General features: G+C 50.9%; 2 protein-coding genes across 15 annotated transcripts in view; one reads left to right on the top strand and one right to left on the bottom strand.

Moving 5' to 3' along the window:
* The window catches only part of LOC309652444 (serine/threonine-protein phosphatase 2A regulatory subunit B'' subunit beta-like), a 65,005-nt gene extending 62,783 nt beyond the window's left edge, over window positions 1–2,222 (top strand). For all 4 annotated transcript variants that reach the window (XM_082446237.1, XM_082446236.1, XM_082446239.1 and 1 more), the window contains one exon: window positions 1,428–2,222. In XM_082446237.1, coding sequence (XP_082302363.1) covers window positions 1,428–1,578 — 151 coding nt within the window. In that variant the 3' untranslated portion in view covers window positions 1,579–2,222. The remainder of the gene's footprint in view (window positions 1–1,427) is intronic.
* Window positions 1,668–27,371, bottom strand: LOC309652463 (uncharacterized protein). 11 transcript variants are annotated; one of them, XR_014258712.1, is made up of 8 exons: window positions 27,219–27,362; window positions 15,272–15,500; window positions 7,410–7,566; window positions 5,557–5,694; window positions 4,186–4,853; window positions 3,809–3,904; window positions 2,240–3,092; window positions 1,668–2,106 (listed from the first exon to the last, which is right to left on the bottom strand). XR_014258712.1 is itself a non-coding variant. In XM_082446309.1 (8 exons), the coding sequence occupies exons 5-7, from the start codon at window positions 4,462–4,464 to the stop codon at window positions 3,078–3,080; spliced, it is 390 nt and encodes a 129-aa protein (XP_082302435.1). In that variant the 5' UTR covers window positions 4,465–4,478; window positions 4,607–5,694; window positions 7,410–7,566; window positions 15,272–15,500; window positions 27,219–27,371; the 3' UTR covers window positions 1,668–2,106; window positions 2,240–3,077. The 11 variants fall into 11 exon arrangements, 3 of the variants coding, with proteins under 3 accessions (XP_082302435.1, XP_082302434.1, XP_082302436.1); XR_014258713.1 differs by having other exon boundaries at window positions 5,557–5,614; XM_082446309.1 differs by having other exon boundaries at window positions 4,186–4,478; window positions 4,607–5,694; window positions 27,219–27,371.
* Between the last annotated feature and the right edge of the window lie 19 nt (window positions 27,372–27,390).

Here is a 27,390-nt window from a genome sequence, read left to right as displayed (position 1 = left end):
AGAATCAGTTGACCGTGTCTGTGGGTCTGTCTGTGAGCTCCTTCGGTTCTGTTGACGCTCGTCTCTGTCCGGCCCCCGGTGCAACGCCATCTCACCTGCCGTGGCCTCGGGGTGCGGCAGTGATCACGTAGCGAGGCTTCCGATGGTCTTGCTCAGAACCGTCTGGGTCACTCCGGTTGCTTTGGCTTCTGTGTGAATCGTAGAGTCGGCCTGACTGTCCAGGAAGCGCCTGGGGGACGTTTACTGGGCTGAGCTGGGTCTCTACGTGGTGAGACTTGGCACCGTGACCGGGCGACCACCTGTGAGTTGGTCTCGGGACCGTCTGTCCCGTGACCGGTGTGGCTGGCCTCTGGCCGCCCACCCGGCTGTGCTTCCTGCAGCTGCGAGGTAACCCGGCCTCTGCGTGGGGAGACCCCACGTGCTTCAGCGTGGTGTCGGCTGTGCTGGTTCCTTTGTTTTGACGTGGACGTTTACGAACAAGCTTGTCTCTACACGATATTAAGCTGAGACTCTGAGAAAGGAATGAGCACTCCGGGGACAGTGACGCCTTAGTGACATCGAGCTTCCTGACCCGCAAGCACTCTTTCCGTTTATTTAGGCCTCTGACATCTCCTGCCAGTGTTGTGTAGTTTTCAGTGTATGGATCTTACGCGTATTTTGTGAGATTTGTACTCGAGTATGTCGTCGTGTTTGGTATTGACGAGGTCCTGCTGAGGTCTCCGTCCCAGCAGTTCACTGGTGATGTAGAGAAATACAGTTTATTCATCTTGCGGTGGTTCCTCCACCACCCAGCACGGTGCTGAATCAAAGTGGTGACGGGAGACGGCCTGGCCTTGATCCCACGTCAGGGGTGGAGTCCCCCGCTGCCCGGGAAGCGTGACGCTGCTGTGGGATGCTTCCGCCCACGTGCTTCCCCAGCCTGCGGACACTCCGCTTCACTGCCGTTCGCGGAGACTCTGAATCCTGCACTTTGTCAGCTGCCTTGCCCAGGTGGCTCCTCGCTTGTTGTCTGCCGACTCAGATACGGCGTGGTTCTCGTGGTTGAACCGGCTTTGCCTTCCCGTGACAAACCTGGTCACGGTACACGGGCCTTCTCGTTTGTTCTCGGATTCTGCTGCAGCGATTACTTGCAGTTTCTTGTGACACTGTGCCCTGCTTTGGCACCGGGGTCACGCGGGCCTCCTGGCAACCATCCTGGAGTCGGGGTCACGGCCTCCTGCAACAGTGAGGGTGCCTCCTCCCACCCGCGGGAGGAGTTTGGGTGGGGGACGTGCCTGTTTTCCCCGCGGGCAGGACTCAGCGAGGAGGCCGTCGGCGTGGCAGTCCTGCGCTCGCGTGTCGGGGGGCTGCCAGCAGCGCCTCCGGCCGTGGGGGAGCACAGGTGGGGGGCGCGCCTGCCCGCGTCCTCACCAAGCTCCTCCCTGCAGGTACGAGGCGGAGCTCAGCCCCGTGGACCAGAAGCTGGGCGCGCTGCGGTCTCCGCTGGCCCAGAGGCCCTTCTTCGAGGTGCCAACCGGCCTGGGCACCGTCGAGCTGTATGAGTATGAGTGCGGGGATGACGACCTGCCGCCCTCGTGACCTGTGGCCTCCGTGGGGCGTGAACGCGGCCTCTGCCTCGGGAACAGAACCGTGTGCTCGTGGAGCTCTTTTACAGAAAGTGAAGTGCGTTTGTATGGAGAGACGTTCTTATTTATTCAGCACAGAAGCTGGCCAGAGACGGTCACTGAGGGGGGCCCCACCCGGCCCGGAGGAGCTGCCGCGCGCGCGAGAGCCCCAGCCCGGCCTGGCGGCGAGGACACACGCGCCCCAGCGTCCCCGGCAGGCAGGGCGACCTCGGCCCCGCTGGCCAGCTTCCAAGTGTAGGTGTTTGCAGACTCGCGTCGTCTGGCCGACGGCTCACCTCGTCTGGCTGAGTGGCTCCCAGGCGCCACCCCAGGAGATCTGCCTGAGGTCGTGGAGGTGCACTGACTTCGGGGCGGGGTGTGGTCGTCAGGAACATTCCAGGAGCCCCGGCGCCTCGGTGCCGCAGGCGCCCCCGCAGGGGCCACTGTCCTGGCCGCAGCTTCTCCCCCAGAGGGAGCGCCCACGTCAGCATATCATCTTCTACTGTTTTTGTGTAAATGTACAGAATATGTAAAGTTGAGCTTTATTTGCTGTGCAGAGCAGTTTAAAAACGTTTTATGAGATCACGTTTGTATTTTCAAATAAAGAATTTAAGGATTTTCAGCCCCAGGCTCACCTTGGGACAAAAACGGACACAGTGGCTGGGGATTCCGAACGCAGGTCACAGAGGGACGTGGGGACAGACGGTGGTGTCACTGCGGGGAGACCGCAGGGTGTGGAGGCCCTCAGGGCAAGGAGCCGGGGGCGCAGGTCCCAGGCCCTGGGCCCTGGGGCTGTCGCAGCCTGACCCTCCGGCCACGGTGGGCCCGGGTGGGCGCTCTCGCCCGCGGTCACTTCTGATCTGTGCATGATGGGGCGCGAGCCTTCCCCGCAGACACCACAGGGAGGCCCCGACGCCCACCCTCCACGCCGCTCGGGCCACCCCCAGGTCCGGCACGGCTGAGTCGGCACCAACCTGAGACTTGAGGGGAGGGTGCGGCCCCGCGTGTCCAGGGGGAGGTGGCCGACGAGCGTCCCGCTGCCCAGGCCAGGGACAGGCCGTCTAAGGTCTGGGCGCTGAGCAGACCTCAGGGAATGAGTCCGTCCACCCTGCAGCTGGGCCCGCGGCGCTGGACAGAAGACGCGCCCACGGCAGGGCCGGCAGCGAGAGGAGGAGCCGGCCCCCGCAGAGCCACACCACGTGGGACCACACAGGGCCGAGCCCCACGGACGGGAGCAGGGCCGGCTCTGGCACCTGCCTTCCCAGCCGGGCACGGCGACTGGCCACTGAGGAGGCTGTGGGCAGGCGACTCCCCAGTTGATGGTCACACAGCCCTGTCCTGAGCAGGGGCCGCCGTCACCCGCCCCGCAGCCTGGGGGCCCCGAGGCCTGGGTCATCGGCACACGCCGGCCCCTGGGCACCTGGCGATGGAGGAGGAACTGCCAAGGTGAGCTCCAGCGGGTGTGGCTCGCCTTCAGTCAGACCCGCCCTGGGGACAGACAGACAGGACAGGTGCTCAGGACACGTGGATGGATGCACAAACGTTAGGGCCCGGGACGGACAAACACGGGGCCAGAGGTCAGCCCGGCCGCCCACAGGGTGGTTCCCAGTCAGGGACAGTTTGGCGAGTCCCCAGAAGGCAGACGGGGAACCCTCACCTGCCACAGCTGTTGGGGCTGTGAAGACAGCTGGGGGCAAGGCCAGCCGCACTCCCGCCCAGAGCCCCCCCGGACTGGTGCACTGACCACGTGGGGTCTGCACAAGGTGCCCCGGAGCGGGGCACCTCTGCTCCTAAAGGGCCGTCCCAGGCCCACACTCACCGGGGCTCCGGCAGCACTGCCCCAGCCCGGAGTCAGGAGGGACGCCAGGACCCCAGGGCGCCCCCGACACAGTGGCCTGAGCCACGCGGGCCTGGGCGCACGCCTGAGGCGCCCGAGCAAGCCCCAGTCTACACCTGGGGTATCAGAGCACCTGGGGTGGCTCAGCGGGGCCTGGGCCACCTGACAACCAGCCAGCCGCTGGTGATGGTGCACACGGTGGCCCCGGGTCACTGGGACCTGGGCCTGGATCCCCGGTGCTGACTGCACAGGGGCCCCTCCCATTCCCACGCTGGGCTCAGGTCTCACCTGGGAGACCCCAGCGGCTGCAGAGTCCCACCTGCTCCCTCACTGCCCCCCAGTACCCACAACACAGGGGACGCCTCACCTGCTGGACCGGGGACCCTGCAGATGGTTCTGGGTTCCCCGCCGACCACGGAGGTGCCGGCCGGGGGTCCAGGTGGAGCTCTTCCCACGGGCAGCTCTGCAATGGCAGGAGTGGTCAGCCGCGGTGGCACAGCAGGGCTGCTGCTTCCCCCCCCCGAGGCCGCTCCCTGTTCCGAGGACGCCCGCCTCTCACCCCCCGCCCCCCCCACCTCCCCACAGACCCCTTGGGGGCGGCGACGGGTTGTCGACAGGCTCTGCGCCCCCCTCCCCCAAGGCCTGCACGCCCTCGGGGATGAAGTCCCACAAGTGGGCGAGCCTGCAGCAACAGGGTACCTGGATGGGGACGGGGACGGGGGAGGGGACCCCCCAGGAGCCCACCTGTGCCCCCTCCCCACGCTCACAGCGGCGAGGACGCCGTGCGGGGACACGGAGGCTCGGGGGCGGGGGAGCGCCCTGCCCCGCGGGAATCCCCCCGGCCCTCCTCGCCACAGCGGGGGCCGGGCACTCACGCTCTGCCAGGATCCTGCGGAACTGAGCGAGCAGGAGCAGGACGCCGAGGCTGGGGACGCGCTGGCGGCTATGGTCCTCCTCTGTCCTTCCGTCCTTCACCTGGAGCTCCGGGGCCTCGGGCCTCCGGGAAGGCAAAGGCCTGCCCATCCCTGGGGGCGGGGCTCAGGGAGAGGGCGGGGCTTATACAGGGATGGGCCCGGAGGGGCGGGGCCAGGTGTGGGCGGGGCTCAGGACTTAGAGCTCAGAGAAGTGGGCGGGGCTCAGGCAGAGGGGCGGGACCTAAGCGTACCTGTGCACCCGGTGGGTGGCGTGAGCACCAGGCGGTGAGCCAGCAGCCCGTGGAGTAGCAGGGGACGCAAATGCACTCACTGGGGTCGCTGCCCAGGCCGTATGTGTCCAAGGACGCGCGGGGGTGTCAGGGGGCACCTCCCATGTGCAGGGGTCTGAGAGACCTTCCCAGTGCAGGGTCAGGGGGCCCTCCCATGTGCAGGGGTGGGCGGTCTGGGGGCACCCAATATGCCAGGGTCCGGGTGAACCTGCAGGGGTGGGAGGAGGTGGTGTCCCGGCTCTGGGGATCCGTATCTGCATGTTTTACCAAGAGAAGCCATCGTGGCCTTGACACCCCCTTTCCTTCCAGGGGAAGGGTGTGGGGTTCCTCACCCTCAACAGAGGCTGGAAAACCTCTGTGCACCGTGGCCACACCCACAGGCTTGTGACCCAGGTCTGAGCCGAGCCGCAGGGGTTTGGACCCCATATCTGCCTGGGGCCTCCCCCGGCCCCCATACTTCAGGGGAGTGGGCCGGTGTCTGGATCAGGTTGTCAACCAAGACAGCAAGGCAGAGCCCCCTCCCCAGGTGACCCAGGTTCAAGACAATCCAGAGAAGAATCCGGAAGAGTCTCCCCACCTCCGCCTCCCCCAGAGGCAAAATAATGACAGGGTCCCGGGAAACAGGCGTGTGGTCGAGGGAAGGGTGACCCACAGGCTGATGCAGTGCAGGTGAACGGGGACCCTTGAGGCTGGGGACACTCACGGGGCTGGGGGGGGGGCACAGAACCACAGCAACACACACACACGGAGGCCACTGATCCACGGCCGAGATGCTGGGGGCAGGGTCTGCCTACATCCAGCTACGCCCGCACCGGCCACGTCACCTCCGGTCCACGGACGCCCTCACAGCCTTTCAGCACGACGACCGGACGGAAACCCGCTGACCAGGGGAGACGCTCACGATTCATTACCAAGAGAGAAGGGCACGTGTGGAGCCCGACGTGGCCGCCAACGTTGGACGCTCGGTTCCTGGAATTTGGGGATCGTCTGGACGTCTCGGGCTGCTCCACAACGAGGAAGAAACGAGGCCGTTCCCGCCCAGGAGCAAACTGCAGGAAACCTAACGTGAAACCTGCGTGTGAGGATCTCAGAAACCGCAGAAAAGGGGAGGCTGGTCGCCACGTCCCTGCAGGACGGGGAGGGTAAAGGGCGTCCGACGGCTGTCCAGGGGAAGCTGGGCACCTGGCCCGTGCGCAACCCTGGGTCCTGAAGGACCCGTGCCGGCCGGGAATGCCCGCCCAGCGCTCACGCTTCGAGAGGGGCTCCGTCCCGGCCCTTCCTGAGAAACCGCCGCAGCGCGCGAGGGGCAGGGGGTCAACCCCCAAGGGGGTAGAATCCGGCAGCAGCAGAAAGCCTGAGGCCCGGGGGCTGCAGGCCGTCCCTACCAGGGCTCAGACACGGCGCCGAGCCCAGACGAGTGGACGAGGCGAGAAGAACAGCACCGCCTCCCCCGACACGCTTTCGGGACCGAGACCAGGTTGGCCCCGATTCAAGGCGGGCTCATCAGAGAATCTGCCGACACTTGTGAGTAACCCCTGATGTGAAGGCAGGGGTGTTGGCGAGGGAAACAGACGAGGAAACACAACCCAGCATGAGACAGCCACTCGCCACACCCCGGACGCCACGATTCTGGGGTCAACTCTTCCACGAAGACGAAGAATCAGAAAACCGACCTCGCTCACACGCCGTCATGACAACGTGACAGCTCAGATGAGACAGAGGACAGATAGATGCCCACCCCGAGGGACGGGGAGACCCCTCCCCGCGTCACCGTCGGCAGCACAAGTCCCCACACTCAACACGAAGCTCACGCACGGGGCCCTCCCTCGTACCCTGTGTAAGGATGGGCCAAGGTCGGGTGTGCGGGGATGCCCAAGTGGGCGGGTCTATGGAGGGGACAGTCTGCAGCCTGACCAGAGAGCAGGCAGCTGCAGGAACTGCCCAGACACCCCGGGCTGAGGGACGCCTGTCCCCGGCAGACGCAGAAGCACCTGTAGGTAAGTGCTGCCCTCACCCGGCCCCTGAGATGCCCTGGGGTTCCTGCAGACGGCAGGAAGGTCCCGGGCTCAGCTGGGAAAGCCGCCCCCCAACCCGGGGACAGTCCAGCCCAACACAGAACCACAGGTTACTCCCCAGCCTGGGCAACAGGGCGAGACCCCCCCTCCATGTGCCACCCCCGACCTGTCACATATCCCAATGACACACCGGGGCCACTTCCTCCCATTCCCTCCTCCTGTCCTCAGGGACAGGACACAAAGGCCAACGTCCCTAAGGTGGGGCTGACTTCATAAGCCCCATGGGATGGACTCAGTGTGCATGTCCCCCCAAATCCACGTGTGGAGGCCCTAACCCCCCAGTGGGACAGGATTAGGAGGTGAGGCCTTGGGAGGTGATCGGGGTTAATGACGTCACACGCGTGCGGCGCCACGATGGGGTCAGAGTCCTCGTAAGACTCAGGACAGAGCTTCCCCTCCGCCCTGTGAGGACACAGAAGGGGCCGCCTATGACCCGGCCCAGAAGAGGCCTCTCCAGAACCTGACCCGCTGGCACCCTGGTCTCAGAGTCCAGCCTCCAGGACAAGAGACAAACGTCTGATGTTACAGCCGCCCCGTCTGCTGTAACCACTGCCCGACAGGACAGGACACCAGGATTCCCCGTGCCCATGCACAGCCGAGGACACACTGCAGACCAGGGCGGGTGATTTCTAAGGAGGCAGCAGGTGACCCCAGCATGTCCCCGCCGTCCTCAGGCCCCGGCGACTCACCGTGACTTCACGCCCCGGCTGGGTGGCCGCGGGGCACCGTCAGACCTTCCAGGCTTCCTGCTGTGGCAGAAGAGCAGGGATGGGGCGTTTCAGAGCCCACGGTTATGTTCGTCCTGGTCACCGTCTCCTCGAAGGTGTCACCAAAGTGGTGGCAATGCTGGGAGTTGTAGGAAGGGACGGTTACCACGGCAACACTTTAAGCACACACTGGTGGCCACTGTGTTCCAAAACTGAAAGTCACAGAGTGGGGACAGCCACCTGTGGCCCAGCCGCACTGCCTGGTCCCCAGACTAACTGTGCCTGTGGTGCCCTCAGCACCCCCGCCCCTCGGGCCTGGCCTTGGCCCAGTGCAGAGGTGCGTCCAACACCCACCGGGGAGGCTGGAACCCGAGCCTCGTCCTCGGGGCAAGATGCACCCTCAGCAGAGGGTCCAAGCCACGGCCGCCGTGCCAGGCCCTCAACCGGCGACGCGCCTTCCGTGGGGAGGGTGGGGCCCCCGGGCAGCGAGGGGGCCACGGTGAGGCTACACGGCCACTCTGACCAGAGCTGAACTGAGCCACGTGCAGACGCGGCCTCCGGGGGGCACGGAAAACCCAGCAAAGGAAGGTGGAGAAAAAACCGGTGAGACTGTGTCCTCACCCCTTGTAGAAAAGCCCCCGGGGGGGTCAGAGGTTGAAAACAGAGAAGAACCCGTCCCGAAAGTAAAACTCAAAAGGCAATCCAGGAGATTGGTTCAAGATGGCGGAATAGAAGGATGTGCGCTCAATCCCTCTTGAGAGAGCACCGGAATCACAACTAACTGCTGAATAATCATCGAAAGGAAGACACTGGAACTCAGCAAAAAAGATACCCCGCATCCAAAGACAAAGGAGAAGCCGCAGTGAGACGGTAGGAGGGGCACAATCACAATCAAATCAAATCCCATACCTGCTGGGTGGGTGACTCACAAACTAGAGAACACTTATACCACAGAAGTCCACCCACTGGAGTGAAGGTTCTGAGCCCCACGTCAGGCTTCCCAACCTGGGGGTCCGGCAACGGGAGAAGGAATTCCTAGAGAATCAGACCTTGAAGGCTAGCAGGATTTGAGTGCAGGACTTCGACAGGACTGGGGGAAACAGTGACTCCACTCTTGGAGGGCACACACAAAGTAGTGTGTACATCAGGACCCAGGGGAAGGAGCAGTGACCCCATAGGAGACTGAACCAGACACAACTGCTAGTGTTGGAGGGCCTCCTGCAGAGGCAGGGGGTGGCTGTGGCTCACCGTGAGGACAAGAACACAGGGAACAGAAGTTCTGGGAAGTACTCCTTGGCATGAGCTGTCCTGGAGTCTGCCATTAGCCCCACTAAAGAGCCAGGTAGGCTCCAGTACTGGGTCGCCTCAGTCCAAACAACCAACAGGGAGGGAACCCAGCCCCACCCATCAGCAGACAAGCGGATTAAAGTTTTACTGAGCTCTGCCCACCAGAGCAACACCCAGCTCTACCCACCACCAGTCCCTCCCATCAGGAAGCTTGCACAAGCCTCTTAGATAGCCTCATCCACCAGAAGGCAGACAGCAGAAGCAAGAAGAACGACAATCCTGCAGCCTGTGGAACAAAAACCACATTCACAGAAAGATAGACAAGATGAAAAGGCAGAGAGCTATGTACCAGAGAAAGGAACAAGATAAAACCCCAGAAAAACAACTAAATGAAGTGGAGATAGGTAACCTTCCAGAGAAAGATTTCAGAATAATGATAGTGAAGATGATCCAGGACCTCGGAATAAGAATGGAGGCAAAGATAGAGAAGATGCAAGAAATGTTTAACAAAGGCCCAGAAGAATTAAAGAACAAACAAACAGAGATGAACAATATAATAACTGAAATGAAAATTACACTAGAAGGAATCAATAGCAGAATAACTGAGGCAGAAGAATGGATAAGTGACCTGGAAAACAGAATGGTGGAATTCACTGCTGCAGAACAGAATAGTGAAAAATGAATGAAAAGAAATGAAGACAGCCTAAGAGACCTCCGGGACAACATTAAACGCAACAACATTCGCATTAAAGGGGTCCCAGAAGGAGAAGAGGGAGAGAAAGGACCCGAGAAAATATTTGAAGAGATTATAGTTGAAAACTTCCCTAACATGGGAAAGGAAATAGCCACCCAAGTCCAGGAAGCGCAGTGAGTCCCATACAGGATAAACCCAAGGAGAAACATGCCGAGATACATAGTAATCAAATTGGCAAAAATTAAAGACAAAGAAAAATTATTGAAAGCAGCAAGGGAAAAACAACAAATAACATACAAGGGAACTCCCATAAGGTTAACAGCTGATTTCTCAGCAGAAACTCTGCAAGCCAGAAGGGAGTGGCATGACACATTTAAAGTGATGAAAGAGAAAAATCTACAACCAAGATTACTCTACCCGGCAAGGATCTCATTCAGATTCGATGGAGAAATCAAAAGCTCTATAGACAAGCAAAAGCTAAGAGAATTCAACACCACCAAACCAGCTCTACAACAAATGCGAAAGGAACTTCTCTAAGTGGGAAACACAAGAGAAGAAAAGGACCTACAAAAACAAACCCAAAACAATTAAGAAAATGGTCATAGGAACATACATATCAATAATTACCTTAAACATGAATGGATTAAATGCTCCAACCAAAAGACACAGGCTCGCTGAATGGATACAAAAACAAGACCCATATATATGCTGTCTACAAGAGACTCACTTCAGACCTAGGGACACATACAGACTGAAAGTGAGGGGATGGAAAAAGATATTCCATGCAAATTGAAATCAAAAGAAAGCTGGAGTAGCTATACTCATATCAGATAAAATAGACTTTAAAATAAAGCATGTTACAAGAGACAAGGAAGGACACTACATAATGATCAAGGGATCAACCCAAGAAGAAGGTATAACAATTATAAATATATACGCACCCAACATGGGAGCACCTCAATACATAAGGCAACTGCTAACAGCTATAAAAGAGGAAATCTACAGTAACACAATAATAGTGGGGACTTTAACACCTCACTTACACCAATGGACAGATCATCCAAACAGAAAATTAATAAGGAAACACAAGCTTTAAATGACACAATAGACCAAATAGATTTAATTGATATTTATAGGACATTCCATCCAAAAACAGCAGATTACACTTTCTTCTCAAGTGTGCACGGAACATTCTCCAGGATAGATCACATCTTGGGTCACAAATCAAGCCTCAATAAATTTAAGAAAATTGAAATCATATAACGCATCTTTTCCAACCACAACGCTATGAGATTAGAAATCAATTACAGGGGAAAAAAACGTAAAAAACACAAACACATGGAGGCTAAACAATACGTTACTAAATAACAAGAGATCACTGAAGAAATCAAAGAGGAAATCAAAAAATACCTAGAGACAAATGACAATGAAAACACAGTGATCCAAAACCTATGGGATGCAGCAAAAGCAGTTCTAAGAGGGAAGTTTATAGCAATACGATCCTACCTCAAGAAACAAGAAAAATCTCAAGTAAACAATCTAACCTTACACCTAAAGGAACTAGAGAAAGAAGAACAAATAAAACCCAAAGTTAGCAGAAGGAAAGACATCATAAAGATCAGAGCAGAAATAAATGAAATAGTAACATAGAAAACAGTAGCAAAGATCAATAAAACTAAAAGCTGGTTCTTTGAGAAGATAAACAAAATTGATAAACCGTTAGCCAGACTCATCAAGAAAAAGAGGGAGAGGACTCAAATCAATAAAATCAGAAATGAAAAAGGAGAAGTTACAACAGACACTGCAGAAATACAAAGCATCCTAAGGGACTACTACAAGCAATTCTATGCCAATAAAATGGACAACCTGGAAGAAATGGACAAATTCTTAGAAAGGTATAAACTTCTGAGAATGAACCGGGAATAGAAAATATGAACAGACCAATCATACGTAATGAAATTGAAACTGTGATTAAAAATCTTCCAACAAACAAAAGTCCAGGACCAGATGGCTTCACAGGTGAATTCTATCAAACATTTAGAGACGAGCTAACACCCATCCTTCTCAAGCTCTTCCAAAAAATTGCAGACGAAGGAACACTCCCAAACTCATTTTATGAGGCCACCATCACCCTGATACCAAAACCAGACAAAGATGCTACAAAAAAAGAAAATTACAGACCAATATCACTGATGACTATAGATGCAAAAATCCTCAACAAAATACTAGCAAACAGAATCCAACAGCACATTAACAGGATCATACACTATGATCAAGTGGGATTCATCCCAGGGATGCAAGGATTCTTCAATATACGCAAATCAATCAATGTGATACACCATATTAACAAACTGAAGAATAAAAACCATATGATCATCTCAACAGATGCAGAAAAAGCTTTTGACAAAATTCAGCACCCATTTATGATAAAATTCTCCAGAATGTGGGCAGAGAGGAACCTACCTCAACATAATAAAGGCCATATACGACAAACCCACAGCAAACATCATTCTCAATGGTGAAAAACTGACAGCATTTCCTCTAAGATCAGGAACAAGACAAGGATATCCACACTCACCACTATTATTTAACATAGTTTTGGAAGTCCTAGCCACGGCAGTCAGAGAAGAAAAAGAAATAAAAGGAATACAAATTGGAAAAGAAAAAGTAAAACTGTCACTGTTTGCAGATGACATGATAGTACACACAGAGAATCCTAAAGATGCCACTAGAAAACTACTAGAGCTAATCAATGAATTTGGTAAAGTTGCAGGATACAAAATTAATGCACAGAAATCGCTTGCATTCCTATACACTAATGATGAAAAATCTGAAAGAGAAATTAAGGAAACACTCCCATTTACCACTGCAACAAAAAGAATAAAATACCTAGGAATAAACCTACCTAGGGAGACAAAAGACCTGTATGCAGAAAGCTATAAGACAGTGATGAAAGAAATTAAAGATGTTACCAACAGATGGAGAAATATACCATGTCCTTGGATTGGAAGAATCAATATTGTGAAAATGATTATACTACCCAAAGCAATCTACAGATTCAATGCAATCCCTATCAAATTATCAATGGCATTTTTTTACAGAACTGGAACAAAAAATCTTAAAATTTGTATGGAGACACAAGACACCCTGAACAGCCAAAGCTGAGTCTTGAGGGGAAAAAACGGAGCTGGAGGAATCAGACTCCCTGACTTCAGACTATACTACAAAGCTACAGTAATCAAGACAATATGGTACTGGCACAAAACCAGAAATATAGATCAATGGAACAGGATAGAAAGCCCAGAGATAAACCCACGCACCTATGGTCAACTAATCTATGACAAAGGAGGCAAGGATATACAGTGGAGAAAAGACAGTCTCTTCAATAAGTGGTGCTGGGAAAACTGGACAGCTACATGTAAAAGAATGAAATTAGAACACTCATACACAAAAATAAACTCAAAATGGATTGGAGACCTAAATGTAAGACCGGACAGGATAACACTCCTAGAGGAAAACATGGGAAGAACACTCTTTGACATAAATCACAGCAAGATCTTTTTTGGTCCACCTCCTAGAGTAATGGAAGTAAAAACAAACAAATGGGACCTAATGAAACTTAAAAGTGCAAAGCAAAGGAAACTACAAACAAGACGAAAAGACAACCCTCAGAATGGGAGAAAATATTTGCAAACGAATCAACGGACAAAGGATTAATCTCCAAAATATATAAACAGCTCATGCAGCTCAATATTAAAAAAACAAACAACCCCATCCAAAAATGGGTAGAAGATCTAAATAGACATTTCTCCAAAGAAGACATACAGACGGGCAAGAAGCACATGAAAAGTTGCTCAGCATCACTAATTATTAGAGAAATGCAACTCAAAACTACAGTGAGGTATCACCTCACACCAGTTAGAATGGGCATCATCAGAAAATCTACAAACAACAAATGCTGGAGAGGGTGTGGAGAAAAGGGAACCCTCTTGCACTGTTGGTGGGAATGTAAATTGATATAGCCACTATGGAGAACAGGATGGAGGTTCCTTAAAAAACTAAAAATAGAACTACTATACGACCCAGCCATCCCACTCCTGGGCGTATACCCAGAGAAAACCATAATTCCAAAAGAGTCATGTACCATTGCAGTGTCCATTGCAGCTCTATTTACAATAGCCAGGACATGGAAGCAACCTAAGTGTCCATCGACAGATGAATGGATAAAGAAGATGTGGCACAGATATACAATGGAATATTACTCAGCCATAAAAAGGAACGAAATTCAGTTATTTGTAGTGAGCTGGATGGACCTAGAGTCTGTCACACAGAATGAAGTCAGAAAGAGAAAAACAAACACCATATGCTAACACATATATATGGAATCTGAAAAAAAGAAAATGGTTCTGAAGAACCTAAGGGTAGGACAGGAATAAAGACGCAGACATAGAAAATGGACTTGAGGACACGGGGAGGGGGAAGGGTAAGCTGGGACGAAGTGAGAGAGTGGCATGGACATACACACACTACCAAATGTAAAATAGATAGCTAGTGGGAAGCAGCCGCCATAGCACAGGGAGATGAGCTCGGTGCTCTGTGACCACCTAGAGGGGTGGGATAGGGAGGGTGGGAGGGAGACGCAAGAGGGAGGAGATACAGGGATATATGTATATGTATAGCTGATTCACTTTGTTGTACAGCAGAAACTGACACACCATTGTAAAGCAGTTATACACCAATAAAGATGTTAAAAACAAAAAAAAAGCACAGGGTCTCACAGGAAGGAGACCCAATGTGGGGTGTCAAAACCCCCTCCTGATGCCGAGTCTGGCTAGGATGAACCCACGTGACCGGGCGTCGGGACCCCATGAGGAAAAAGGAGGTGGCCCATCCGAGTTGGGGCTGCACTGAGCGAGTTAGTCCCTGAATATTATGAGACATGAGGAATTAATGCACATACTACCTGTGTCCATTGATGGGTGAACAGAAAACCAAAACATGGTCCATCCACACAGAGGAATGTTATTCAGCCTAAAAAGGAAGGGAATTCTCACACAGGCTACAGAGTGACTGACCCTGAGGGCATTGTGCTCAGTGACAAAAGCCAGACACAAAAGGACAAAGCCTGTGTGATCCCACTCACACGAGTCCCCTGGAGCAGTCAGATCCACAGAGACGGATAAGAAATTCACCTTCCGTCATTCTTGAGGTGTAACCTGCACTTTTAAGCAACACCCAGGGGTCCTGTGCAGAGGCTGAAAGCCCAGCCCCACACGGTGTCCAGTCCCCCGTGAGACCACAGCCCAGGAGGAAGGGTGAGACAGGCCTGTTCACAGAACAGCATCCTACGGTCTCATGTGAAGCCAACGTCCTGTGACATTGTGAAGCAACGTCCAGGACGTCTCTGCGTCCTGTGAGAGCCGCTCCCCAGGGCGCCACGCGGGCAAGACAGACTGGTCAGGGCCACGGTGCTGCCTTCGGTTCAGGCCCACTCATGGTAGCTGTCTCACTGGAAAGTGCAGAGGCTCCAGGGGAGGGTTCCTCCTGCCTCTTCCAGCTTCTGGGCGCTCCAGGCATCCCTGGGCTCGTGGCCGCATCCCTCCCGTCTCTGCCTTCATCTTCACGTGGCTTCCCCTCCGTGTCTGCGTCTCCGCTCATCTTGTAAGGACGCAGTCACATAGGACTGGGGCCACCCTAAGGCCCCCGTCTCACCTACTTACACGACCAGGCCCTACTTCCAAATGAGGTCACGTCCTGAGGCCCTGGGGTCAGGACGTGGACGTCTCTGTCCCTGGGTGGACACAGTCCCCCTTCCCTCTGAGATACCAGGTAACGTTGCCCAGAAAACAAGCCAGCCCCTTACCTAAGCCAGCCCCTCGAAGAGGTCCGAGCCCGCCTGGTCTCTTGGAGCCTGACTGGGCAGGAGAGCGCGGCTCAGCACCCGAGTGTGAAGGACGTCAGGAAGCCCCCGTGCGAGGCTCCCCTTCGCAGCGGCAGCCCTGGACCGGCTGATGAGGGCCAGCGGGGCGACTCCGACCTCCTCATAGGACTCGACCACGTGGCCTGGGGGCGACAGGCAGCGGTGAGCACACCTGTGCACGTGACGAGACACTGGCTCTGGGGACGGGACCGAACACCCCACCTGGGGTCGGGGGACGGGACACGGTCTGCAGGCGGGGCCTCGGCCAGGCTTTCTGATCCTCCCTGGGCCCTGAGGCGAGATCACAGCCTCCAGCCTCCATGGGGGCTTCCCCGCCCGTGTCCCTGCCACAGCCTGACAGCCGGGGTCCTTGACCTGCCACCATGGCCATGAACCACCAGCGTCCAGGGAGGCCCGCGCGCATGCCTGGAGGGGTGGAGGCCTGTCCCCCAACCCCGTCTGCAGGGTTACAGGGCACCCATCACCCCACCCGTGAGGACCCAGGATGGAGACAGGGAACTCAGGCCAGCGACCAGGGACAGAAGTCCTGTGGGATGAGTGAGACCACAAAACACAGGCAGGGAACCGCTCTCCCTGCGCTTCCGGGGAGGGCACAGCCTAGGGGGCTGGCAGGAGGGGTCGAGACCACCGCAGCCTCGCGGGGCCACAGAGCCTGGAATCATGGTGGAACCCAGGGGTCATGCCTGGAGATGGTGCGACCTGGGGGTACGGTCGCGACAGCAGAAGCCAGGGGTCACATGTGGACACAGCTGCCCGACAGGACTGTGGCCTTCCCCGCAGACTGTGGCCAATGTCCACGGGCTACAGCGCTGAACCCACGTGGCTCCCTGCCGCCAACAACCTCATTGCGACAGGCCCCTGATCTTGCCTGAAGGAAGCGCCGCTGACTCAGGTACACGGAAGGGACCTCACCTCAGCCGCATGCTCCCAAGTGTCTTCAGGAAAATAAAACGACAAGTGTACACACACAGGTTAAAATGATGCACATGTGTATGATAACTAACGTGAGGAATCGGGGGGAAGGGTATACGCTCACTTTTTCTACTAATTTTGCAACTTTTCTGTGAGTCTGAAATGATTTCAAATAAAACATCTTGAAGTTCTTCAACACCTTGTCTGCTGCTACCTGGCTCCCCAGCCCTGGATGTAACGTAACTCAGTTAACCACCACTCCCCCTTGGGACATTTACTGCTCTTATACATAATACTGCAGAAAATGCCTTTTGTATCTCTCAGTTTTAACCCACTCCTGAGATGCTAACAGGACAAGTTGAGGCCAAAGGTAAAAGTTGCTCCGTGTGGCTGGCAGGGCCGCCCTCGAGCACCAGCGAGCACTGCAGGCACCAGTCTTCTTCCTTCCCAGGAGGGGATGTAGGTCCACACCGCACGTGCACTGGGCCAAGAACAGGGCAGGGATGTCTGCTCCTACTCCACTGTGTCCCAGAGTCCTAGTCAGTGGAAGGGAGAGAAGGAAATGAAAGGCCCAATAAGACTGGGAAAGAACAAATAAAGTCACCTCTATTTGCTGATGACATGATGGGCTACACAGAACATCCCGAAGAATGTAACCAAAAAGTCTCCTCAAAGTCAAAACTGAATTTAGCAAGGCCGCAGGATACAAGGTCGGTCAGTATAAAGAAATCAGTCATACTTCTATAAACAAGCAATGAAAAACTGGAAACTGAAACTTAGAAAGCAGCGCCGTTTAGAAGAGCACCCTAAAAAGTAAATTCTTAGGTATCATTCTAACAAAATAGGTGTAGGGTCTGTGGGCTGAAAGCTACAAGACTTTGGTGAAAAATCAAGTAACACCTTAAGAAACAATGAGATATACCATGTTAATGGAATTGAAAGGGGAAACAGACAGTGCTCTACAGAAATAGTTCGTGGCTTCAATACCCTCTTCTCGGGAATGGGACGGCCAGACAGAGTATAAGTGGCGAAAAGGGAAATGAACACAACAAACCAACTAGGTTAACAGGCAAATACTGAACTCACTAGCCCAAAACAACAGCACACACCTTCCACTTATGTGCACAAGGGACATTTTCCAGGATATACCATATGTTAGGCCACAAATTAAGTCTCCATAGATTGAAAAAGATAGGTATCATACAAAGTTATCTTCTCTGACAACGAGGGATAGTGTGAGAAATCAGTAACAGCAGGAAAACCAGAAAATTCACAAAACTGTGGAAATTAAACAACACACATCTAAATAATCAATGGATCAAAGAAGAAATCACAAGGGAAATTAAAAAATATTTAGAGATGAATTAAAATGAACACATAAGATACCGACACTAAAAAAAAAAAAAAAAAAAGATACCGACACTTATGAGGTGCAGGGAAAGTAGTGCTAAGGAGAAATTTATAGCTGTAAATGCTTTCAGTAAAAAACAAGAAAGATCTCAAGTCAGCAACATAACTTTGTAAGTTAAGGAATTACCAAGAAAAAATGAAATCCAGAGCTAGCAAAGAGAAGGAAATAATAAAGATTAGAGCAGAGATTAATAAAATAGACAAGAGAAAAACAATAGAAGAAAAATCAATGAAACTAAAAGTTGGTTCTTCAAATAGATCAACAGAGTTGACAAACCTAAAGCTAGGTGGACTAAGGAAAACAGCGTGAAGACTCAAATTACTAAAATTAGAATTATGAAAGTGGGAACATTACTACCAATTCTACAGAAAAAAAAAAGGATTCTAAGACAGTACTAAGGATAATTGTACACCAACAAATGGAATAACTAGATGAAATGGAAAAATCCTAGAAACACAAAACCTACCAAGAGTAAGTCACAAAGAAGTAGAAAATCTGAATAGCACTATAACTAATAGGAGATGCAATCAGTAATCAAAAATCTCCCCAAAGAAAAGCACTGGATCTGATGGCTTGACTGGTGAATTCTACCAAATACTTAAAGAACTAATACCAATCCTTCTCAAACTTCTCCAAACGTATAAGAAGAAGCAACACTTCCTAACTCATTCTATGAAGCCAGCATTACCATGATTCCAAACTCAAAGACACTACAAGAAAAGGAAACTACAGATGAATATCTCTTATGAACACTGATGCAAAAATACTAGTACATCAAATTCAACATATTAAAAGAATTATACACCATGACCAAGTGAGATTTATTCCTGGATTACAAAGATGGTTCAACATGCAAAATCAAAATAAGATACCACAACAACAGAATTAAGGGACAAAACCACATGATCATCTCAATCGATGCAGAAAAAGCACTCAACAAAATTCAACATCTTTTCATGATAAGAAAAAAAAAACTAGGAATAGAAGGAAACTACCTCAACATAATAAAAGCCAAATATGAAAAACCACAGTAGATTAAAGTCAGCAGTGAAAGACTGAAAACTTCTCCTCTAGGATCAGGAATAAGACAAGGATGTCCACTTTTGCCACCTCTATTCAACAGAGTACTGGACTTCCCTGGTTGCGCAGCGGTTAAGAATTCCCCTGCCAATGCAGGGGACATGGGTTCGAGCCCTGGTCCGGGAAGATCCCACATGCCACAGAGCAACTATGTCCATGAGCCACAACTACTGAGCCTGCGCTGTAGAGACCGCGAGCCACAACTACTGAGCCCGTCTGCCACAACTACTGAAGCCCACGTGCCTAGAGCCTGTGCTCCGCAACAAGAGAAGCCACCGCAATGAGACGCCCGCACGCCACCAAGAAGAGTAGCCCCCACTTGCTGCAACTAGAGAAAAGTCCACGCACAGCAATGAAGACCCAATGCAGCCAAAAATAAATAAATTAATTTAAAAAAAAAAAGGAAACCTAAACAGAGTACTGCAAGTCCTAGCCAAAGCAAGGAGGCAAGAAAAAGGCATCCAAATTGGAAAGAAAGAAGTAAAATTATCTGTTTGTAGATGTTAGGATTTTACATGTAGAAAACCCTAAAGATTCCACAAAAAAACTGTTGGAACTAATAAATTCAGTAAAGTAGAAGGATACAAAGTCAATACAAAAATCAGTTGCATTTCTATACACAAACAATAGCAACCTGATAAGGAAATTACAAAAATAATTCTATTTACAATAACATCAAAAAAGAATAAAATCCTTAGGAATTAATCAAGGAGGAGAAAGACTTTTACAAAGAAAACGACAAAACATTGCTGAAAGAAATTAAAGAAGACAAATAAATGAAACACAATCTATGTTCATGGACTAAAAGACTTAATATTGTTTAAATGTCAATATTGCCCAAAGTGACCTATAGATTCAACGAAATCCCTATCAAAATCCCAATGATGTTTTCTGCAGAAATAAAAAAACTCATCCTAAACTTCATATGGAATTTCAAGGGACCCCAAATAGCTAAAACTATCTTGAAAAAGAAAAACAAAGCTGAAGGACTCACACTTCCTGATTTTGAAACTTACCACAAAGCTACAGTAATCAAAACAGCGTGGCATTGGCATTAAGACAAACATATGATCCAGCAATTCTTCCTCTACGTATATACCCAGAAGAGTTGAAAGCAAGGTCTGGGAAGGATATTTGTACACCCATGTTCATTGCAACCTTATTCACCATAGCTAACCTGAAAGCAACACAGTGTCCATCGACAGATGAATGGATAAGCAAAATGTAGGATATTCATACCACGGAATATTATTCCGCCTTAAAAAGGAAGAAAATCCTGCAATATGCTATGACATGAGTGAACCTTGAGGACATTATACTAAGGGACATAAGCCAGTCACAAAAAGACAAATAATATATGATTCCAGGTCCTCAGAATAATCATAGAGATAGAAAGTAGAATGCTGGTTACCAGGGGCTGGTGGGGGGGCAATGGTGAGTTATTATTTAATGGATGTGGAGTTTCAGTTTTACAAGATGAAAAGAGTTATGGAGATGGTTAATGATGATGGTTACACATTATAAATGTGTTTAATACCACTGAAGCGTACAGTTAAGGATAGTTATGACAGTAAATTTTATGTTATGTATATTATACCACGATTAAAAACACTGAGGGAAAAAGGAAACAGTGAGATATACCGTGTTCATGGACTGGAAGAGAGAATATTGTTGAGATGTTCATTCTTCCCAAAGTGATCTGTAAATTCCATGCAATCCCAATCAAAATCTCACCACAATTTTCTGTGTATATTAACAAACCAATTCTAAAAATTATATGGAAAGAGAAAGGAACCAGAACAGGCAAAACAATTTTGAAAAAAAAAAGACAAAGCTGGAGGACTCACTCGTAAAGCGACAGTAACAAAGACAGCATGGTGTTTGTGAAGGAGGGTCCCACAGATGGAAAAGAACGGAGTCCAGAAACTGATGGACAGAAACGCAGTCAACTGCTTCTCACAAAACTGCACGGGCAACTCAATGCAGAAAGAATAATCTGACCTACATCTTTCACCTTAGGCAAAAATTAACCCAAAATGGGTCATGGCCCCAACGCTGAGATGTAAAACCATAAAACTTCTGGAGGAAAGAATTTTGTGATCTAGATCCATCACCAAAAAATGTAATCCACAAAAGAAACAACTGATCACAATTCAAACCTCTGTCCTGTGGAGGACACTTAGGAGAGTGAACAGACAAGCCAGTGTCTGGTAAAAAATACCTGCAAAGCACATTCCTGGTAGAGGTCTTTATAAGGATGTCTCAGAACTCAACCAGAAGAAAACAAACAATTCAACAAAAAAAGGCCCAGAGATGATCTCAACAGATTCCTCAGCGAACACATACAGATGGGAAAATCAGCCATGGCAGGACGCTGCACATCAACAGACATGAGGGAACGGAGACTGAGGCCACAGGGAAACGCCGCTTCACGCCCACCCCAGAGGCCCAGAGCGGCTGGAGAGGACGCAGGGCCACCGGGACGCAGACACCGCTGATGCGAGTGTGAAACAGGGACCCGCTGGGAAAACAGTTTGGTGGGTTTGTAAAGCGTCAGACGCGTACCTACCATATGCCTCAGCCACCCCACTCCCGGTATTTACCCAAGAGAAAGGCAGGCGTATTTCCACACAAAGACATGTCTCCAAAGAGCACACACAGACGGCCGACAGGCACATGAAACCATGCTCAACATCGCTAATTATCAGAGAAATGCAAATAAAACCCACAATGAGGTACCACCTCACACCGGTCAGAATGGGCATCATCAAAAAGTCTACAAATAACAAGTGCTGGAGGGGATGTGGAGAAAAGGGAACCCTCCTGCACTGTGGGTGGGAATGTAAATTGATGCAGCCACTACGGAGAACAGGATGGAGGTTCCTCAGAAAACTAAAAATAGAATTATTATATGACCCAGCAATCCCTCTCCTGGACATATATCTGGAAAATATAAAAAGTCTAATTTTAAAAGACACATGTGGAATATTTAATAATTAGTGGAATATTTTTTGCTACTACCTTCCATGATTCTTTCAGCCTATTTTCAAACCTCACCTGTGAAGCACCTCCTTTTTGTCCTTCGACAGTACAAGAAGTAATACCAGGAACCAATCACATACTTGTTTTATGTTTGGCCCCGTAGTCTACAGTACAGTTATATGTCCTTTATTAGAATTCTGTAGAATTATCCCCACATTAGTCTATTTGTTCAAGTTCTCTTTTGTGTACTTTTGAAACACTGTAAAGTTTTATTCATATCTGTACATATTTCACATTCTTTGTTAAGTTTTTTCTCTCAGAAACTTTACATATCTCTTGCATGGTAAATGAAGTTCTCTTATTAAATCCTATCTTCAAACACACAAACACACACACTTTTATAATATGCATATATAAAGTTTCTCAACATTATATTGTCGTTTCCATGTGCCCTACTGAATTTTCCTAGAGGTTAAAGCAGTTTTTAGTTGATATTCTTGAATGTCTGCAGTACAACATATTTAAACAACAGTAATTTTAACCATTTGCTTTAAATATTTTTCTTATGTAATTATTTTAGATAATATACTAAAAGTAGTAATATGTGCTAGTCTACATTTTTATCTTGATTTTGGCTTTAATGAGGTGGCCCTAGTGTTTCCCCAGTAAACACGATAAAGACTTTTAGACTGAGACAGATGTTCTATCATGTTACAGAAAATGCAACTCTTCATATTTTATAAATGCTTAAGTCAATAATAATGTTGAGTTCTATTAAATGGCTTACCAACATCGTAAACATGAATAGCAATTAGTATGTGAATTTTCTCCTTAAATGCATTAATTTCAAAAATTGTCACATTATTTCAATACTAAAAAATCTGGACATTTTAAGAAATAAAAAATTTAAAAATAAATAAAAAATAAAAGATACATGCACCCCAATGTTCATAGCAGCTCTATTTACAATAGCCAAGACGTGGAAACAACCTAAATATCCATTGACAGAGGAGTGGATAAAGAAGATGTGGTACATATATACAATGGAATAGTACTCAGCCATAAAAAAGAATGAAATCATGCCATTTGCAGCAACATGGGTGGACCTAAAAATTATCATACTAAGTGAAGACAGACAGAAAAAGACAAATACCATATGTCACTTACATATGGAATCTAAAAAAAAAAGATACAAATGAACTTACTTAAGAAACAGAAATAGACTCCAGACATAGAAAACAAACCTGTGGTTACCAAAGGGGAAAGGGGATGGGGGAGCGATAAATTAGGAGTTTGGGATTAACATATACACACTACTATATATAAAATAGAAAACCAACAAGGACCTACTGTAGAGCACAGGGAACTATATTCAATATCTTGTAATAACCTATAATGGAAAAGAATCTGAAAAAGAATATACATATATATATACATATATATATATATATATATATATGTATATATATGTATATATATATATAAATGAATCACTTTGCTGTATATCTGAAACATTGTAAATCAATTATACTTCAATTAAAAAGGTTCTCACTCACTCATGCTTAATGCCCAAATGAGAAACTCCTCTACATTTCAGTGATTTGCCCAGTACAACTATCCAAATTAGAGTCGGGCTGCGGCTTATTTTCATACGAAATGCATGAGGGGTGAAGAGAGAACAGTAATCCCACTACACGGCAGCCACAGCCCCAGGCATCCACGTAAGCCCAGCTAACATGAGGGATTAAGTAAACGACGAAATATCCACTGAGTCACATTCCATGCAGTCAAGACACAGTGCTACTTTATGTACTGAAAGTATATGCAGGATACATTTTAAGTTAAAAATTTTATAAAACAATATATACTATAGGAATCCACAAACCTGTGTGTATATGTACATTAAAAAAACGGGAAGAATACATACCAAAATCTTAACAATAGTTATCTCTGCATGGTCATATTGTAGGTGATCTTTATTTCCTTCTGGGTTCTTTTCTGCACCTTCTAATTATCTACACAAATATGTCACTTTCTTTCCATGGAGGGAAAATGCATTTTCAAGCCCAAGTAACGAATGTATATAAATTGAGCAGATCGTTATCCTGACAAAATCCCTAATAAGGAGCGTTTACACACATTCTCAGGGCCACCGTCTTTTGAGACGGACTCTGATTTCATGACAATTTGGCCAGACCTTCATCTAAGGTACAAGAAAAGTCAAGTTGCTAAATGCAGCCCTTGAAGCTGTAAGCCATGTAATGACACTACCACCCCGACTCACTCACAACACCTCTCCCAAAGGTGCGGACACCCCCAAACCCTGGGGATGTTAAGTGCACAGCCCACCATTAGACTTCTTAACACCTCTTGCCAGTAGAGGGAAGCAAGTTACAAAAAGGGAGCCACTGAAAAGAAACTGGCAACAACCATGGGAACAGAGGCACCACATCAAAGTCATCGTTTCCCACTGCTGTGAAGGGGGAGAGGTGACCCACCAGCTCTCCTGATTCTAAGTGCACGATCGTCCGTGAATCAGAGACTTCTCACCCAGCAAGCAAATCTGTAATGGCTGGGGCTTGTCTGTTTTTTTTGGGGGGGGGGGTGGGAAAAAGTTATTAAATCAACGATGCATCTCAAAATCACTGGTAGGAGAGAATCAAGGCAATGGAATACGTTCCACGCCAAGCTGCAGTCTACACTGCGTCTCCAGCCCTCTGGCTCTCGGTGCACCTTTGGGAACCTGCCATCACACGACGACACCAGGCAACGGTCACTTCTTTCCACCTGGCTTCCCAGCTCCTCCCACAGCCTCATCATCACCGTCACACCAACATCTACGCCGTTTACCATGAACGGTAGATGTTCTACGACTGTCTGCCGAGTCGTCTCTGCAGAGGCCTGGATTTTCATCTCGGTAAGGTTTTAGGGTTCCCAGTGTACTCAGGGGGAAACCATCTACGCTCTGGCAGCAGCCATATGACATGCGATCAATAGTAAAGCAGTAAACAACTGCGTTACCTCATGATCGAGTGTGTTAACTCTCCCCCCACACACCCCTGGAAACCCCGGAGAAGGCAGGCTCTGGGGGACAGCCTGGTGATGACGCCAGGGCAGCACAGAGACAAGTCACAAAGCAGAGAAGAGCCGGAGAGGTCTGTGTGCAGGAGGGGACCAGCGCTTCCCTCCGACCGAGTGCTCAGCAAACAGGAGCTCCGGGCCTTCCACTCCCCAGGTAAGGCCGTGCAGGAGGGCTTGGAACGAGGTGACCTCTCCGCATCTCCCGCCAGGCAGCGTGGCAGGACTGAAGCAGCCAGCCGCCCTCCCCATGCAGCCCTGAACCACCCCAGCACCAGAGCCAGCCCTCCGGACGGACGCACCCATGCTGGGACAAAGGAGCTCGAGGTTTTAACAGGACCCGGTCTACGACATTCCTTGGGCCTCCTGGCTGTCTCCCGCCGTTGTGATGGAGGAGGGCAGGGAGACTAGCCACAAAAGGACCAGCCACCAGAACTTACACATTCGTGATTTCCGTGTTGGGAGTTTTAATTCCGTCTCTCGTTCTATCCACAGGGAAATGGCCCCCAGGAATGACCACCTGTCCGGGGCTCCACTGGCAACCCTGGGTCGAGATTCTAAGACTTCACCCGTTTTCTTTAAGGCTGATAATCTCCATCTCAATTTACACTTGTAATTCTGCACAGTCTGATCACACTTGCCAGGCTGTGCACATGACAGGTCCTGGCCTCAAAGGTCCCTTTTCACCCTCTACACCCATTCCTCAATGGAAATTGTGTCTGCAACCCCGTTTCAGGCCACACGTCTCCACGTTCCTCTGGGGTCTCCCGCCTTCTCTTTGTTACATGATGCGGCTGAACATCGTCTCCTGAAACATCAGCCAGGCCATGGCTTTCTGCAGATACTTACGAAGGACCATTCCAATTGAAACCGTTCTCCTGTAAAAACAAGAACCCCCTAGAGACGGCTGGGATTCCTTGTGACGCGCCCAACACCACGCCGTGTTTAAGTTTTGCCAAGAGGACGGGACTGATTACAGTCTCAACGGGAGGGGTGCGCCTTCGGAATCAGCCCGCCTCCCACTTCCTGTGATGCCCTGGACTCCGCTATCCTGAACCAAGCTCCATCCGCCAGCCCGATTCGGACCCTCGGGGCAGGGCCTGAGACCCTCGCAAGGCTCACACCCTCAACGCTGCACTCGGGCTACCATCGCAGACTTTGGAACACCACCTCGTCCTACTGGGAAGCCCCGACCAGCATTTGGGACCCCTGAAGGAGGACAGCATTGGACACTCATGGCAAAGTCAGGGGCCCCTGGGGATGGGCTTGGACTCCCATGGCAGGGTCTGGGACCCAAAGGGCGGCACTCCAACCCCGCAAAGCAGAGCCTGGGCATGCGCTGTCACAGACTTGGGCCTGCAAGGCAAGGCTGGGGACTCCCGGGGCTGCACTCACATCCCGTAAGGCAGGGTCTGGGATCCCCAAGGATGGAGTGGAACCCCCAAGACAGGGTTCGAGACCTCCAGGGATAGGATGGGACCCCAAAAGCAGGGTTCGTGACCCCTGGAGTCCCACTAGGACCCGCCCCCCCACCTCCCCTGCAAGGCAGGGTCTTGGGCCCCAGGGCTGCATTCCCACACTCGAGCTACCAACGCTGACTTCATCCCCGCAGGGCCAGACAGGAGACTCCAAGGCCAAGTTTGTGACCTCTGGGCCAGACACACAGGCCCAAGGCAGAGTTTAGGATCCACCGCGACTCGCCTGGACCCCCAGGGCCAGTCAAGCTACCACCATAAACTTCAGATCCCCGGACTGGATTTGAAACCCCCAAGCAGTGTTTGCAATACCCGCCCAGTCCAGACTCCAGACCCCAAGGTAAAGTCCGGGACCTCCCGGGATGGGACTGGATCCCCAAGGCAGGGTCTAGGACCCCCGGGGCCGCACTTGGACCCCTAAGGTAGGATCCGGGACCCCCCCCCCCCCAAGGCATGGTCTGAAACCCAGGCTGCACCGGGACCCCTAAGGCAGAGTTCCGGGCCCTCAGGGATGCACTCAGACTCCCCCTGAGGCAGGGTCTAGGACCCGGGTCCGCACTCGTACGCCTAGGGTAGGGTCTGGGACCCTCACAAATGCACTTGAACCCCCAAGGCAGGATCTGGGACTCCTGTGACACACTCAGAGCCCTAAGGCAGGACCTGGGACCCCAGGGCTGCACTCGGACCATTAAGGCAGCGTTTGGGACTCTCGGGGCCACCCTCGGACCCCCACCAAGGCAGGGTCTAGGACCCCTGGAGCCACACTCGGATCCACCAAGGCAGAGTTCGGGGTTCCGGAGAACGGAAATGATCCCCAGGACCGGACCCCGAACCTGCGCGGAGGCCTGACCGGGGCGCGGGGAGGTGGCGAGCGTGGCGGAGCGCCCACCGGGTTGGGTGCCCGGCCTGGCCCTGCTCCGGCACTACCTGCCTTGGGAGGTCGCCTCGAGCATCCGCGGCAGAGAGAAGCGTACCCCCAGGCTGCGGGGGCCCACACCGGCCCCCCCGGCCCAGACCGCGCGCACCAATCAGGCGGCGGAGAGCACGTGACCCGGACGGCCAATGGGCAGCCTGCACGGGAGCATGCCTCCGAGGCCCCGCCC

Source organism: Balaenoptera physalus, assembly GCF_965194825.1.
Source record: "Balaenoptera physalus genome assembly, chromosome: X".
Classification (NCBI taxonomy): Eukaryota; Metazoa; Chordata; class Mammalia; order Artiodactyla; family Balaenopteridae; genus Balaenoptera; species Balaenoptera physalus.
Note: the sequence above shows the minus strand (reverse complement) of the source record. Positions and strands in the feature narration are given on the sequence as shown.

Coding starts and splice junctions, on each gene's coding strand:
- LOC309652463 (XM_082446309.1), bottom strand. CDS start 4,464: ATGGGCAGGCCTTTGCCTTCCCGGAGGCCCGAGGCCCCGGAGCTCCAG. Junction 3,905..4,185: donor AGCGTGGGGAGGGGGCACAG/GTGGGCTCCTGG, acceptor CTGCCATTGCAG/AGCTGCCCGTGGGAAGAGCT.